The sequence below is a fragment of the Myiozetetes cayanensis genome, unplaced genomic scaffold (assembly GCF_022539395.1).
Source record: "Myiozetetes cayanensis isolate MyiCay16 unplaced genomic scaffold, myiCay2020 scf1, whole genome shotgun sequence".
Classification (NCBI taxonomy): Eukaryota; Metazoa; Chordata; class Aves; order Passeriformes; family Tyrannidae; genus Myiozetetes; species Myiozetetes cayanensis.
Window position 1 is genome coordinate 24,176,950 of NW_026086604.1, and position 16,213 is coordinate 24,193,162.

Here is a 16,213-nt window from a genome sequence, read left to right on the forward strand (position 1 = left end):
CATAAGCTAATTAACAGACTGAAAATGTCACAAAAGATGAGACCACGACAGTTAGACATTTCAAGATTTTGTAAGAAACCACAGGAGTTACATCCCATCTCAGTGTATTTAGTCCTGCTAATAACTTGAAACTTTACTCATAAGTTTAGGACTTTTTATTGAAGTGTGAAGATTAGGACTTAATTTTGGGGGGTTTTCTTCTTCAGATTAATAATCACATTCTGTTACGATACTGCTGAAATGCTATTAAAATTACAATATTAAGAGACACTTGCACATATCTGAGGAAAAAATCTTCTGAAAGATTTAAAAAAAAAAAAAAGAAAATGTAACTGTAGACCATGGCTGTGGAAGACAATCTGAAGAACAGTAAAATTTCAGGCACCAACTGTTGTTCGCTACTGGCAACAGATTACATTTTAGATGGGAAAAATATACAAGCTATATTCAAAATACAGTGATTTCAAAATATTTTATTAAAATTAGCATACAAAAGATTTTGAAGGCTATTTCTCAAATGGTTATTTATAAGTATTATTGAAAAAGTAGTGGTTTATTTCCAATGATCTCCACCATATAGTTATGCACTTTAAGAGCCTTTTGTTTTTCTAATCATTGCTTCCATCATATCCCACTGCTCTTTGGTAACCTAATAAAAGAAAAAGAGCATTTTATTGGAATTCCATATAATAATTACACATCTGAATGCTTGAATGTAAAATAGCAAGAAAGGAAATTAATACCCTTTTCAAATCATTGAATTCTCCTGCCATAGAAACATATTCTCCACCATCCATTCTAATTACCTAGAAAAAACATAAACAGTGTATTTATTAATAGTGGGTTTTCTGTAGTCTTCCCCTGTTATGAACTGTGAAAGTAATTTTTATTGATTTGGGTGAGAAAACCGCATGCTCAAAATAATGCAATTCACTCACTATTGAAAGTTCTGTTTAAGAGTACTAACTATCATGCACTACAATTAAAAGGTGAATAATACTTGTAAAGGATTTCAAAGTAAGATGTTTTGCTTCATTTTTGAAACCAGTGCTTTAAATAATATCAGCAGAACTCACACCATCATTGAGTTAATTGCATAAACAAGATCAACCAAAACTCACTGCTCCATTAACCCAGCTTGCATAGTCGCTGCAGAAATAGGCAGCAAGATTTGCAATTTCTTCTATAGTTCCCAGACGACCACAGGGAATCCTCTCAATCATCTTCTTCTCAAATGTGCCTGTTGGGTCAAGGCGGCTGAAAGCACCCTGAGAATTAAGAGAAACACAAGAAAAAAAGTTACAACTACACCAGAAAATAAAATCCAATGGAGATTTGACTCCACAGACACGATATGGAAGTTAACATTTGTAAGCCATCTATACCCTCTTTGTCAGTAGCATGAACAAGTAGGGAGTAGGAAAGAGAAAACAATTTATCCCTGTTGCACTGATATTTATATATTGAGGATGATAAGCTGGAATCTGACACTTTTAGGATACTCAACCATCATCTATCTGTGAAACACATATGGGATTAATGATCTTTATTTCTCAAGCACCCTTGGTAAACATTTGAAGAAATAAGTAAGGCTCAAAATTGCTGCACTGACAGGGGAGAGGAATCGGGGAGAAAAGAGAAAGAAAGCGGCCAAAAATAAATTATGTATGACAGAGTAAATAAAATGGAAAAGAAAAAGAAAAAATCAAGTTCAGTTAAATTGCAGCAATTGCTAGAACTAAAGTAAGCCACTGGAAGTTTTAGTATTTGAATAGCTTAAAATGGCAAGCATAATAGAAAGGTTTTTTTTGTTCTTCCTGCCTAATTCACAAGGAAAACCCACCTAATGTAATATGAAGAAAGTAACAGTAATATTTATGTTAAGTTACTGAAGTTATGAGTTAAAGTACCCTGTAATTTATGTAAATACAGCCATAGTCATGCCATTTAACTTGTCTGTTGTCATATTTTTAAAAGCCAGTTTATAAACTTAATGCTATTGAGTTTGTATGCCTTTTTCTTTTCCCATCATGACTTAACAACAGTATTTTGTAAATAAATGGATACAGACCCTAAGGTAGAAAGCCTTGATTTTGCAATACACTGTCTTAAGTAAAGCCCTTTTATGTTTTCATGGAAATTTGAACTTGGAACCAGTATGACAAATATAGTACTTTATTAAGAACACACAGTATCTCAAGTTTGTTATACACTATTCATTTAAATGAGAAACGTTAAGAGGAGGTAGTAATATTGACATTTAAAGCACTTAACTTGCCAAAAATTGTGAGAATTTATAAATGAAGAGATCTCACGATGAGATACAGTGGATGACAAACATTTATATGGATTCAAAAAGGAACAGGACAAGTAACGGAAGAATAAAATCTACCAAGATAATTGCAATACAAAGAGACACCAACTGTATCAAACTCCCTAGAATGCTGGAGGTTGATGACACAAGCAGAAATGTCATTACATGTTTTTCTTCTACTCTTGCCTAAAAATCTTCAACATGCAAGACCTGGAGGACTTTTGATCTTATCTATTTCAACATTCTTATAATCCTGCTGATTCTACCACTTGTTTTTCTTTAGAGTCAAACAAGTTTTAACAAAATTGTACAGCATATCTAAAACTGAGGAGAAAACGAAAAAAAAAAAGAAAAAAAAAGGTAAACACAAAAGCAACTCTGCACCCCTACCCCCAAAAGAACAGTAAAACAAACTGTGAAACATTTTACAAGTAGTAGCAATACCATTATATTAGCTGTTACTGCTCATAATTGTAATAATTTGATTCAATGGGAAACGGATCCTCCTCTCTCCTCCTGCAGGACTGCTTTCTTTATTCTTCCTGTTCCAGCTGGTCTGGATTACTTCCTTCAAACCCTCCAGTCCTCCTTTCCACTCACATCAAAGGTTCTCGTTTCCTTGCCGACTTAGTTTTTCTAGTTTTGAGATTTTCAAAAAAACTAGTGAGATTCTGTTCTCATACACCTTAAAGAGATTCTGAGATTTTGGAATTGACATTTTGTCTAATAATTAATTAGTAGTTCAGGCAGAAACAGGCACTTCACTACAAGTCCAAATTCACTTCACTTGACAAACTAGGTACGAAGAGTTGGTAAGAATCAACATTAAGTATTTTGATACACAAATTCTTTGAAACACTAAAAAAGGTTCACTTTATATCAGCTGTAGTACAAAGGGCAGTGGTAGGTTTCTGAAACTCAAGAAATCCTATTTTACAAAAAATCTGAGAAGCATGTTCAATATTCCAGCACAGTCTTGACTACTAAGGAAATCATACTTGAATTTAACAGCTATAGAAAAGGTTAGACTATGCTAAAGTTAAGTCTGTACTACAAAGCATATTCAAGGCTGTTTTTTACTTCATGCTATGTACCTTTGTTTTTATTGGACCTGGTTGAATCACATTGAATCTCATGCCATATTTACCCCATTCAGCCGCAAGAGACCTAAAAATTCATTAACAGAATGCATCAGTCTTTTAAACACAATATTTTATATATAAAATTTTATTTTATTATTTTAAACACAATATTTAATCCTATTCAGAAAAAACACAGAAGAACTTTCCTGAAACAAGCATTTCTACTTAAAGGGTTTTTTCCTGTTCTTAACAAAAACACTTCAGAGAAGGAAAAAAAATCACATTCACAAATAGGAATATTGATTTAATAGATGCACCAAAGATAAAGCAGCATTAAGGAGTAAGTCTTTCTCCCCTGAAAACAGATGATTTCAGCATCTAAATTCCTTGACAAACAACTGTTAGGCCATCATCTTTCTCTGGACATTTAGACTATCTCACAAGGATACTTTTCCAACATTTTCAACATAGCTCTAACATTGCATGTTTTGAAATAACACTAAACAGAGGATACATTCTAAAATGGGACCGCTAGAATGATTTTGCTTTATGACATTTTATCTGCATAACAATTATTCAGGTCTCCTTTTTTTTTTTTTTTGGATAAAGCATTCTAGCAGTAACTTTTCTAGCAGAAAGCTGCCAAACTGTTAAATTCCTTCTGCTGAAGTGCAGAGGAAGATCTATGTGCTATGGACTAGCCTGAAGTTAATAATGAGAGAAATTCTTGTTTGTTGAGTAACATGAATACCTTACACAACACTGTTGTGAATTAAGTATAACTGCAGACCTTAATTTAAAACAGTTTTATGAAACAGATTTCTTGATGAAACTAAACAGAGGTGAAGCCACAGTATAGTACAACCAAATGCAAGCACATCTTTTCCTGAGACAGAAGAACATGCAAAGTACTATAGACCTTGAACAGTTCCTCTAATAACTGTCTTAAAGTGCTAGTTCACCTATGAGAACACAAGAGAATCTTACTATCAAAACTCTTTAAAACTGAAACTTTGGAACTTGCCAAAAGTAGTAGTAGTCCTACTTGTCTGTATCTTTGCCTTGTGATAGAAACTATCACAATAATAACAGTTAATACTGTTTTCTGTAAGAAACTGTCAGCATACTAAGATATTGCTAAGGTAAGATTGGACCTTGAAAGGATCTTTTGTGGTACAATGGAATAGGAGGATTATACCAACTAGCTCCATTTTTACACACCAATTACTCTACCTCAAGGATGTGAAAACCAGAACACACATTTTGCTATATTACTTACTTGCTCATTGCTTCTACACCAGCTTTGGCAGAGGCACTTGGCAACACAAATCCTGAACCACTCTCTGCATAAATTGTTGTAATAGCCAAGAATGCTGCTCCTAGAAGTTGCAAACACATTTTAAAAAAATCCCACACCAAACAAAAATCACAGGAAGATCAAACTCTGAACTTAAGGTAAAAGTAACATCAGTGGTACAGAAGTTAGAAGCTCAAGTGTTAGGGATGCCATTTCACTCTGAGTTGTGAAAAGGCATTTTAGAAATATAGTCTCAGAAGCTTTGTTTTCAAAACTTTTTATTTCAGTTCCTTCTTTTGCAAGACTTTTAACAATTGTTTGAGGTAAGTGTAAATAGCTATTGATTAGGCTCCAAAGGTTTAGAGCCTCACACTTCTACTGATAATGAATTTAATGCACAAAACAGTCTGTATGGGGTGAAGGCCTAAGATATTAGATTGTTTTTTCAGAAGTTGCACTAGTCTAGTTGTCAGTAACCATGTATTTTGCCCTAATTTCATCAATTCATGAGGGGCGGTGTGGAATTAGCATTAGTGATTAGGTTTGGCATAATCTTAAAATGACACAGTTGAGGCCTCAAGTAAAAGTTTATACAGAAAAAACATAATTTTTAAAGACATTTTGAGAAGCTTTCTCTGCAGAGAGCCTATTACGAACTTAACCTGCATAACTTTCTCCATTATCACAACAAACTGTTAAAAAAGACTACTTTCTTTTATATACTGTATTATGTAACAGATTTAGCAAAAAACATTCTGGAAGATAACAGAAACTGCAACTGTTCATTTAATATTTCTTTTATAGAATACTGCAAATTCTAACTGTCTGGCCAATGACTAGCATGAGCTTCCTGTAACCAGGAAATGGAGGACAAGGGATGACAGTTCACTACTTACGCCACAGTAACTAAAATAACTGTTCTACTTTCTATATTTTAAAAGTAATTTAATTAGAATAGCTACCCAGGGGATATTTCTAAAACAATATACATCACTGATAGACTGTATGTGAAGTAGAGACTCAGGTAAAAAATTACAGCTTTACACAAACGAAACTAAAAAGAACCATAAACAAGCATTGATTGAAATGCCAGCAGATATCCAGAAACCCTGGGCCCTGCTTATAAAAATGTAATCTACACTGAGAGACTCTGAAAAGAAAAATTAACACAAGGAAAAAAAACCACAGAATAACTCTGAAGCTATTTAGAGATGATTGTTAATTATACTTTTCACAGAATTAAACCACAATTTTTTTTAAAGGTTAAGTAGAGGTGAGTTAAATTAATCTAATACAGATGCAAGAATAACTGATAAATTTACAGCTCTGAAGTTTAAAGTACACTTCAGTTCATACACAACTTTTATTTGTAAAGCCTATATTCATGAAATGAACAATATCTGAGCAATTAACTTCTCCCACTTTGTAAAAGTTAGTAACACACTAGCAGAATAAAAAATTCTTTTAAATACCAGTAAAAATTGGGAGTCTAAAAGCCGAAAAGTTTTATTATTTACTACATTATATTTAATGTAGGTCATGTTGCAGGATGTGCCAATGTTTTAGAAACTGTCAGATTCATAGTATCCTCACAGGCTGCTCTAAAATATTTGCATTAATTATCATCACCATCACATCAGAAACTAAGGTAGCTGCTCAAAATTTAAAAAGCAATCAAGTAAGAAAATGGAGAATGAGAGGACAAATAGGTACACTCGATTTACTTGCAAAAATATGTCTTAGAGAAAACCTTAAATAAAAAGTCTTACTTACAGATGGAATCCCCTAGAAAGAAGCCATGCAAATAATAGCAAAAGAAATTCACACATTTTATAAGCTGAGAAGTGAAAAGAAGAGAGATGACATGAAGGTGAATAACTTCTGAATTTTACCAAACATGAGGATGGAAGGAGTTTTCTGTTCAACAACAGCAAAGACAAAAGCATGTTTGAAGCCATATTTCACATTACTATACAGGGACACTGCATAAACCTGGAAGGCCATAAGGCAAAGTATTACAATGGTCTGCTAGAACTATATAGTAAGTCAGAACTGCGGATGGATTTTTAATGTGGGAATATCAACACTAGAATGATGGAATGATTTTTTCATGTGCTGCTAAAATATAGGAGGGGCATACCTATACACTAAAAAAACTTGTTACAGACCTACCAAAATAACATTAACTTTATATTGCTATAACTAAGTAGTATAAACTCAGTGAGTACTTTTTGGAGAGAAGCTTTGAAGAAATTCAACTAATTCAGAGGTTAGAGAAATACAGTGCAAATGCAAAAGTATTACTGAAACACAGTGGTTGTACCTAGAAAACAACATTCAAAAGTGAGGGCACATGGAAAACTGTAATATAGTTACTGCTTTTAAATGAATTTGAGATTATGTAATTCTGATCAAAAAATAAACTCATTGTTTTTCAATTTGTAACTGGAAGATAATATAAAATTTGAAGTGGTTCTTTGTATATAATCTATGATATAACACAGAAGAGCATACATCATCTTTCCCTTAAAGACAATAATCTGGTAAAGCAAATCTTTGGCTAAATAGTATAAAAAAAGAACTGTCATATTTTTAAGGTAAAGCTATGATACTGGATTAAACTTCTAGGTAGTCTAGAACTAAGAATTACAACCGGGAAAATAAAATCTAACACTGGTTTCAATTTTGAAATTATTTCTCAAATTATCTCGAAGTTAATATTCTCTACCACTATTAGTCAAATAGCACAGCTGTAAATTTTACTTATTTAAGTGCAGGAGGAAATTTCAAGGGAATATCCTGACTTGCTGTTCATTTAAATAAATATCCCATGTTCAGTTGCTCAATAAATCCAACACAGACTTAAAAGGAATAACAGCATTTGTTTTACACAAAGTCTTTTTTTTTTTTTAGTTTTAAAAACATTTTACAACTAGAACTCTGCAATCCCATTTTTATATTCAACCTCATGGCCTCTGGATCCAACTGTAAGGCCTGATGCTACAATGAAATAATTGTTAGCCAGTGTGATACTTACATACAGCTTTCACTGAAAGTGAAGTTCCTTTCTAGAAGAATGTTAAAAACTGCATTTCTTTTCCAACTACGATAACAATAGTAAGGCAAGGTAAGTAGGTAATAACATGTCACAATGCTTAAGATACCTTTTTGGGCTTTAATGAGCTCCTTTCCGATTTCCAGAGTTACGAAAGCAGTACCATTAAGCACAATATCAGTTATTGTTCTCCATGCATTAGCAGAAAGTCGTTCAGAAGGGGAAATAAAGTTTCCAGCTGCATTGTTTATCACAACCTGAAAAAAGGAAAATTTGGGAGTTAACTGAAAAGAACTCTTCCTGAGACAAAAGCAAAGAATTTACAAGGAACTTCTTAGAGTTTCCAGGTATGAAATCAAAAATATCCTCATCAAATGAGGTACAGAGGTTAGGGGGAGAGAGAAAATAATCCATCAGGAATTTTAAAATCTGCAGCACAGATATGTATCAGTAAGAGAAAATGAGCTGTATTTCCAAACTACTGTCATTACTAGTTTCGTATTGAGGAACAGTAAATGTAGAGGGTGACTTAAATCTCTGTTTTCCACAGTATCTCAAGTGCATCCTAACAGAAAAGTTTGTCCCCAGAAAGTTCCAACATCACATATATTTAATATAATGGATGAACGGGAATAAAAGCAAAAGAAGTTCAGGCAACTTGGTAACTAAAGTCTGGATTGGCTGACTGTTGCATAAGAGAAAGTCAAATCAGTCATGACAAGGAGATTGTGATACAGTGTGCCACAAGCAACTGCTACAAAGCTTTCACTTAATAGAGGTACATCCCTCACTTCCTGCCTTTCTGTAAACAATGATTAGGCTGAGGATACTTTCACTTTATCATCTGCTTAGCCCTTCAAGCCAGTAAAGTAGACAGTGTTTCCTTAAGGGGACTAAGCATCACATAAGCAGTTTTTAAACCAAAACCTATGTGGCAGATCCTGTATTTTTAGTAATATAATATGCTGAAACAACAACATGGTGTATTAGTTAAGGAATGGCACCTTGATTCTTGTAGGTTTGCATGAGCATAGCACATATTACATGAATATAAAACTAATAATATACAACAGTCATAAATTACACATATAGATAGCAAATATAATTTAAAGGTCTCCCTGGAGTTATGAAGGAAAAAAAGTCCAAATACCTCAGGATACTGAGGTGGTTATTTGAATCACTGAATAAATACAGCAAAGACATAATAATAAAACTAGTGAACTAAGGACTGCACAATACAATCTTTGAGATATACAGGACTGAAAAATAATCCATGGCAAAAAAATGATTGCTTTCTAATTGGGAGTAATGGTCTTGGGGACAGAACGAACAAAGCAAAGCTAGAAGGACTATCATACTGCCATTAACTTCTATTTTTAAGATCTCACCTCACATGCACAGTGGCAGGGAGTGATACTCAGGCTTGCAGAATTCATAAATTTACATCTCATGTCTGTCACTAAAAGAAAAACTGGATAAAAATAACTGAATATTTAATTTACTCTGCAGTCTATCCTAAACACATAGAATATGTGAAATTAAAGAGCAAGTAAATGCTTGTAAAGAACAAGTCATGGGAAGTATTTATTCAGAAAACTACTGGTGTACTAAAAATGTAATATACAGAAAGAAGTCTCCCCCCTCTCTGCACACACTTAAAATCTGGAGATCATAATGTGTTTTGGCCAAAAATGGCATTTAGTAGCAGCCAAAAAAATCCCAGAGTATCTTGTCTAAGAATCGGGACAGTGAGCTGCCTAATTTCTAGCACTGTTATAGCAAACAGCTGCAAGAAATAGTTTCTCCATTTCTTAATATATTTAGAATTCAGTAGTTTCTCTACCATATCTATAGGAAGCTCCTGGTGAGTGCACATTGTCTACAGAACACATAACAACAATTCTAAATCTACAGTAAACAGTTTTAAATCTGACTATCCTTTACAACAATGTTAACAGCCTCATCATACTTCCTCTCAGCTAGTAGGATCAAAGTTGTTATCTCACAATCAAATCAAAATTTGGTGCCTATCATCCTTTGGACTCCACCAGACCACTCTTCTCAGAGTCTTATGTAAAGAGCCCTGTGTTTTGTGCCAAACTATTAAAAACCAGATGCTTAGCTTGGCTGAAGACTTTTTTCTTGATTTTATGAGAAATTAGTCTTCAAGTTTGAACTTCCTTTGTGTATATTAATAAGCCTAAGCAAGGATCAAAGAAGATGTTTATGGTAACTTCCATTTCTAATTTGTGAGACATTCTGTTAATAAGCAACAGGTGCAATTCAGTAAACACAGATAAGTCTCCTTTTCAGGAAGGTTTAATATTCTGTTCATTTAATTAATGCAAAGAATCCCATCAGAATTGTCCTACTGTTTAAAAGAAAATGTTAGTCCTCAGTAAAGACAACAATGTTTAGTCTACCTGGTCTCTAAGTATTTTAAGAACCACAGGAATAGAGTAACCAGTCTCACTATGAATGTCTACTTTACCTTGAAGTACTGTCACTGTTCAGTCTAGTGTCTCTTTAGACTGAATTAACTTTCTAGCATAGTAGTTTTCTTCATACCTACTATGCAGAGTATTTTCAGTTATGAAGAATGAAGTTCTTCCCTTTCTCTAGAACACTTACATCAGGATGTCCTGCCACTTGGATTGTTTCAGCAACAGCATTCTTAACTGAAACTGGATCTCTCACATCACACTGGATGGCATGAACCTGCATAACAATGGAAAGACAGTTGTAGGTCTAAAAAACTATGTCATTCATAAGCTAAACAAGTCCACAGAAGCAGACAAATGCAAAAAAATTCTATAAAGTATAATAAGTAACATATTCACAATGCCTTAAAAATTTACCTTATTCCCTGTTTTAGAAGAAATTTCTTCTGCTGTTCCTTTCAAAACATCAAGCTTCCTAGAAATAAGTAGACAACATCCCTTATTTCAGTTAAATGCAATTACCACTCAGATTAATAAACTCTCATAATTTTCTGAGCAAGTATGAGCTATTACTTAAAAAAAGTGTTTGTGCAACATGCACGTTGATGATTTTTACAAAAACTTAGCTTTAAGATTAGGACTGTGTTTAGACAATAACTTTCTGAAGGAAAACTTTAAGTAATTTCTCGTTAGTGCTGCTTATAAGCAACTCAGAAGTGACTACAGTAGGAGACTATCTGAAGCTAATCGCATGTCACAAGCTAGAAAAAGGATTTTCTTTCAGAATGCACAATCATCACACGTAATTTAGCTACTACTCTACTAGCATCAGCATTCATTAGAGATGCATATCGAGTTTAAAACTAATTAAACCACTGTTTGGATGAATGTCACAATGCTTCTGTTTATTTTGATTAAAAATGAGATTTTTTTTTTAGACTTTACTGTAGTGCTACTTAAAAGAGCTACAGAGAGATCATCTTCATCAAGGGAAAACCGGGGTTCTTATTAAATTCAGAAGAGGAATGGTTTTAACTCAATTTGTGATTCAAATATGTATCAAGAACACCTGTAGTAATATATTAAAAATGTTTGATTATGTCCACTGCAATTTTTTGTTCTCCTTAAGGTTTTAGTTGAATTTATGTCTAATATTCAGGGTTGATTATTTTGTTCCCACTTTTCAGGGAAAAGCATTTGGTTTATTTATTCCTACTGTTTTTTACACAATTAGACAGACATCTGTAGATGGATCTGCAAGTTTCTAGAATCTAGAATATGACACTATAATTTGAAAGTGCACTGAAGTGGAATAAATAGAATATCTTTTTCCAGTTTATGAAGAAAAAACCAGATCTATTCAGTATTTGGTACTAAATGAAAGCTCTACAACATCTTCATTAATATTTACCGGCTTGCAATAACACACTTGGCACCTAAACTGGACAAAGCTGTTGTCATCCCTTTGCCAAGCCCAGTACCTCCACCAGTTATAAAGGCCACTTTCCCTTGGAAGGTATTTGGTGGCAACATCACTTTCTGAAGAGGTGAAAAGAATGCAGCTTGTGGTGCACTGTTTTCTTGATGCAGCACATTTGGCCCACGGCTGAAAAACTGAAAGAAATTAAGAGAAAAGTCAGTTTTGTCTCCTTTCTGTATACAGGACTGTTATGCAAGATCACATTTTCTTATGCCAGTGGAAGTAACAAACCACAACTGCCTTAATTATAAACTGAATGTATGAATGACCAGACTGTTTTATAGCAACACATACAGACCTTCACTTTGATGCTAACACTAGACTAGGAAAGCACTTGAGCTATTTTTAGATATTCCACTGCAACTAGAGTACTAAAAAAATATTTCAACCAAGATTCTTCCTATTTTGTGCATTTTTGTATCTATAGCTTTTACTAAAACATGTGGAAAACAATTACCAATCAATTATTGATTCCCAGTAGGATTTGGGTTTCAAATTCATATCTGCACTGAACTTTATGAATAAACAAATCCATGTGATTTTGAGCCTACATCTTTATATATTTCCAAATTCAAAAGCTTTTGATCCTTTACTATTGCAGATAACAAAATCATCTTCTTTACTGGAGAATGGGACAGAATCAAACTCCACAAGACTTGTCCCAATTGGTACTGGAGTTGCTAATCAAACCAATGATTGGTTTGATTGGTCATCTCCCAGACAAAACTGAGCGAGGCTAGTTTACCAGCATCGAACTCTGTCCCAGCAGAAATACCATTTACAGTAAATTAGCCTCTCAAGAATTGGTCCCTGCAAAAAGACACATTTGGAATGTGTTTAAAAACACACATGAAAGGAGAAGAAAATTCAATATTACACCTAGCAAACTATACCAGTAAGAAAACATCCCACTAATGCACTGAGAAATCTGAGATGTCACCAAGAAAGTCACAACAAAAACAGCCAAGAGGATATTTCTAGCATCCCAAAACACTAAATTAACTCAAGTCCTAATCAAATGACAGAATTAAATGTTTTGGGGCAGCAGCATTACAGTAGTAATTCAGAAATCCCTTATTATCTAGAATACAAAAATTACCTTAACCTGAAGCTGCAAACACTTCCAAGTATGACAAAACTAGATTTGACTTTTTTATGTGCAAAAAATTAGAAGACTGTAAATTGTATTTATTTTCTCTAACAATAACCTGTACTTGAGCCATAATGTGTTTATTTTAATACAAAAGAAATTCTAATACAGTTTCAGGAAAGAATGAATGGTTACTCTCGTATGATATTGCTAATAAAACATATAATTGTTCAATTCAGACTGACATGAAGAAGGTTGTTTTAAAATTCTAAAAATATTACAACTTATTATTCCATTTACTAACATTTTCAACACTAAAATTAAGAAATAACATTTTTAGTGGTAGATGATTAATCTGTACAAGCCAAAGCTACAATGCACTGGGGGTTTCATAGGGCTTAAATCTGGCCTGAGAAAGTGTTCATGTGAATCTTTCTGTGTGGTAATACATCTGCATAAGTAATACACGTGAAAACAGAGAGAACAATCAAGGAATTACTGTGACAATTGAATGGAGTCTAAAGCGTGATGCTAATAACACCAAGGCTGCAGGTTCAATCCCAGTACAGGCCATTCACTTAACAGCAGGACTTAATGATCCGTGTGGGTCCCTCCCAACTCAGAATATCCTATGAAAAACTAAGAGTGAAGAAGAGTTGTGGGTGCTATGTAGAACAAAATTCCGAAAATAAAACTCAAACTAAAGCTAGAATTATCACAAAAGTAAAGTAGTGCGGTAAGTCCTACAGCATTTGTACTTTAGGGATTCTTTCTGGGACTTGGACTCTTCTGCTATGTGCAATAGGCTTGTCAAAAAAACTAAAAAACAAACAAAAAAAGCAAACAAAAAGTAGTTCGGAGGAACACAAGTAGATCAAAAGGAAAATGTGAAGAACATTACATTTATCTGAAATAATCCAATTCTTCAGATCAGAGCCACTTACTAACAAAATTGTAAAGTTTGTAAAATATGATTTTTTTAAAAAATTCTATTTAAAAAAATTGCATACTGTGACAGAGTACCACAATATTACTAAGCCTCCAGAAAAGGGAAGTATGAAGGTTCTCTCTTGGGACTTTCTTAGTTCCCTACTCATCCCTCTTCAGGAGAAAAGTTCCCCCTGGAGAACTTCAGCTGAAGGCAGAGACTGCAAATCAAGACAGCACTTGGACTCCCTTCAGGATAGGGACATAACCCCTAGGCAGTACTGAGACTCCCTGATCAGGCGCTCTGTTAATGACAGACACACCCCACTGGTCTTGCTCACCACTGCAGAAATCATGCTAACAGCTTTCCTTCTGCTCCAAGGAGGAAGATTAGGAAACAGGCCATACCAGGGGATGGCAGAAGACTGCACCAAGACTAATACAGTACTGTAATCCAGCAGCCAGTGAAGTGAAGTTCGTATAATTCAGCAACCTTTTCATAAGATAGCTATCGTCTCATTACTAGCTTGTACAAGAGGCTTCTATGACAGGATGCACTCAATTTAGTCATTCTACTATTTAAGGTCAAGTTTTTAAATTATGTCTCAAGTGCAAACAGAAATAAAAAGAAGCCAGGAAAGTGCTTCAACAAAACCAAACTAAACCAAAAAAAAAAAACCAAAACACCCAACAAACACCGAAATCATAGACAAGCCAGGAAACAATCCTCACTCAGGAGGTGGAAGAAATTACTGCAGAAAGCTGTCTAGAAACACACAAGCAGTCACTGGTAAGAAGCACTGTGCCCAAGAAGAACTCACTAGGAATGGCCTCCAGCAATCCCCAGTCATAAAATCACAGAATAGTTTGGATTGGAAAGGACTTTAAAGATCATCTAGTTCCAAAACTCCTGCCATGGGCAAGGACACCTTCCACTAGATCAGGCTGCTCAAAGCCCCATCCAACCTGGCCTTGAACACTTCCTGGGAGGGTGTATCGACAACTTCCCTGTTTCTATTCAATATAAACCTACTCTCTTTCAGTTTGAATACATTCCCTCTTGTCCTGTCACTACTCGCCCTTTTACAAAGTCCTTCTCCAGATTTCTCGTAGGCTCCCTGGAGGCTGCAATAAGTTCACCACGGTCACAAGATAGCCCATACCACTGCTTGGACAGCAACATTCAAATCACGTTACCCAAACAGCTTTGGTATTGGGGGCAAAGGGCGACGGCAACGCCCCCCCAGCCCGCCCTGCACCGGGAGACCCGGGAACTGCCCAGCGGGGGCAGCGGGCCGCGGCCTCTGCGGGGCTCCGAGACAGGGCCGGGAGCTGAGGAGAACCGAGGAGTGTCCCCACTCTCGGGGGGGTTCCTGGCTGTTTCCCCAAGCCCAGCGGCAGGAGCCCTGCTCCGGCCTGAGCCGCCCCTCGACACAGCCCCAACGAGAGCAAGAGCGATTTCCCCGCGGCTGCGGGCAGAGCCCGGCGGGTAGCACCGTCCGCAGACGCCCGCCGTGCCATCAGACGGGACAAGGGCGCCCCAGCAAACCGGAGCAGGGGGTGGCGAAGCACCCCCGAGGCGCCGCAGCCCCCGCTGAGCGCCAGCAGCGCAGGGACCGCCTTACCCTGCCGGTGCCGCAGAAACCGATGCCCCGCACAGCGCACCGTCCGAGCGCCGCCGCCGCCATCTTGCCCGGTCGGGCCGTGCGCCCGCCCCGCGGGGGCGGCACCGCGCGGGCCCCGCGGCCACGCCCGCCTGAGCCGCGGAGCTCACGGGGCAGCCGAGACCGAGACCGCCCCGAGCGCTGCGAAATGGGGACTACGTAACCATTTTCTTAAGAAAGGATGTCCTTTGGTGTTTGATCTTTGTACGCTTTCAAGCGTAACCCACAAGAAAGGAGATTCAGTCCGTGAAACAGCAGCTAATAAGTAAGCTCTAAGCGACGTCCAGGTGTTAGAAAGGCAAAGTACTTGTCGGTAGAATTGCCTTGTTAAAGGTTTAGGGTTTGACATGTTTCAGCCATCTCAGACGGGAGGTTAACAAAGTTTGGGGAGAAGGATGTACCACTGATTGTGGATACAAAGAATGCAGAATTTACGGACCACAAGGATGGACATTTGGCAGAACCCGAAGACAAGAAAAAACTAACAAAGACAACTCAGCAACTGTGCTGAAATCAACTCCAACTGGGTAAAAAGTAATTCTGGCAGGGGAAGATCACCCACGGAACCAAAAGAGAAAGACTGAGCCTGCAGACTAATTAGCTGGAGAAGCAACAGAATCATTAACCAGTAAAAGATAGAATACTTTTTAATAAGAGAATAATGAATGTTAATGTCTTTATTTGCTAAAATGTATACACAGTGAAAAGTTTTGGAAGTCATTGCGCTGGCTTTGTGGATTTATCAGCCAGCACCCCTTTCTGCACAGAACTGTAAATCTCGACTCTGCGAAGATTTGACCTTTTGCACACTGGGAGAAAGAACCTATTTTGGATAACACAGGGGCACCTTCCTGGACACTGCC

The 16,213-nt window shown here is 36.2% G+C and overlaps 1 protein-coding gene across 1 annotated transcript; it reads right to left on the reverse strand.

Moving 5' to 3' along the window:
* Positions 1-140: 140 nt before the first annotated feature.
* DECR1 (2,4-dienoyl-CoA reductase 1) lies at positions 141-15,399 on the reverse strand. Its single transcript, XM_050317607.1, has 10 exons — positions 15,312-15,399; positions 11,601-11,803; positions 10,607-10,664; positions 10,380-10,466; positions 7,858-8,005; positions 4,676-4,775; positions 3,409-3,481; positions 1,122-1,268; positions 744-806; positions 141-649 (listed from the first exon to the last, which is right to left on the reverse strand). Exons 1-10 carry the CDS (start codon positions 15,372-15,374, stop codon positions 590-592), a joined length of 1,002 nt encoding a protein of 333 aa, XP_050173564.1. The 5' UTR covers positions 15,375-15,399; the 3' UTR covers positions 141-589.
* Between the last annotated feature and the right edge of the window lie 814 nt (positions 15,400-16,213).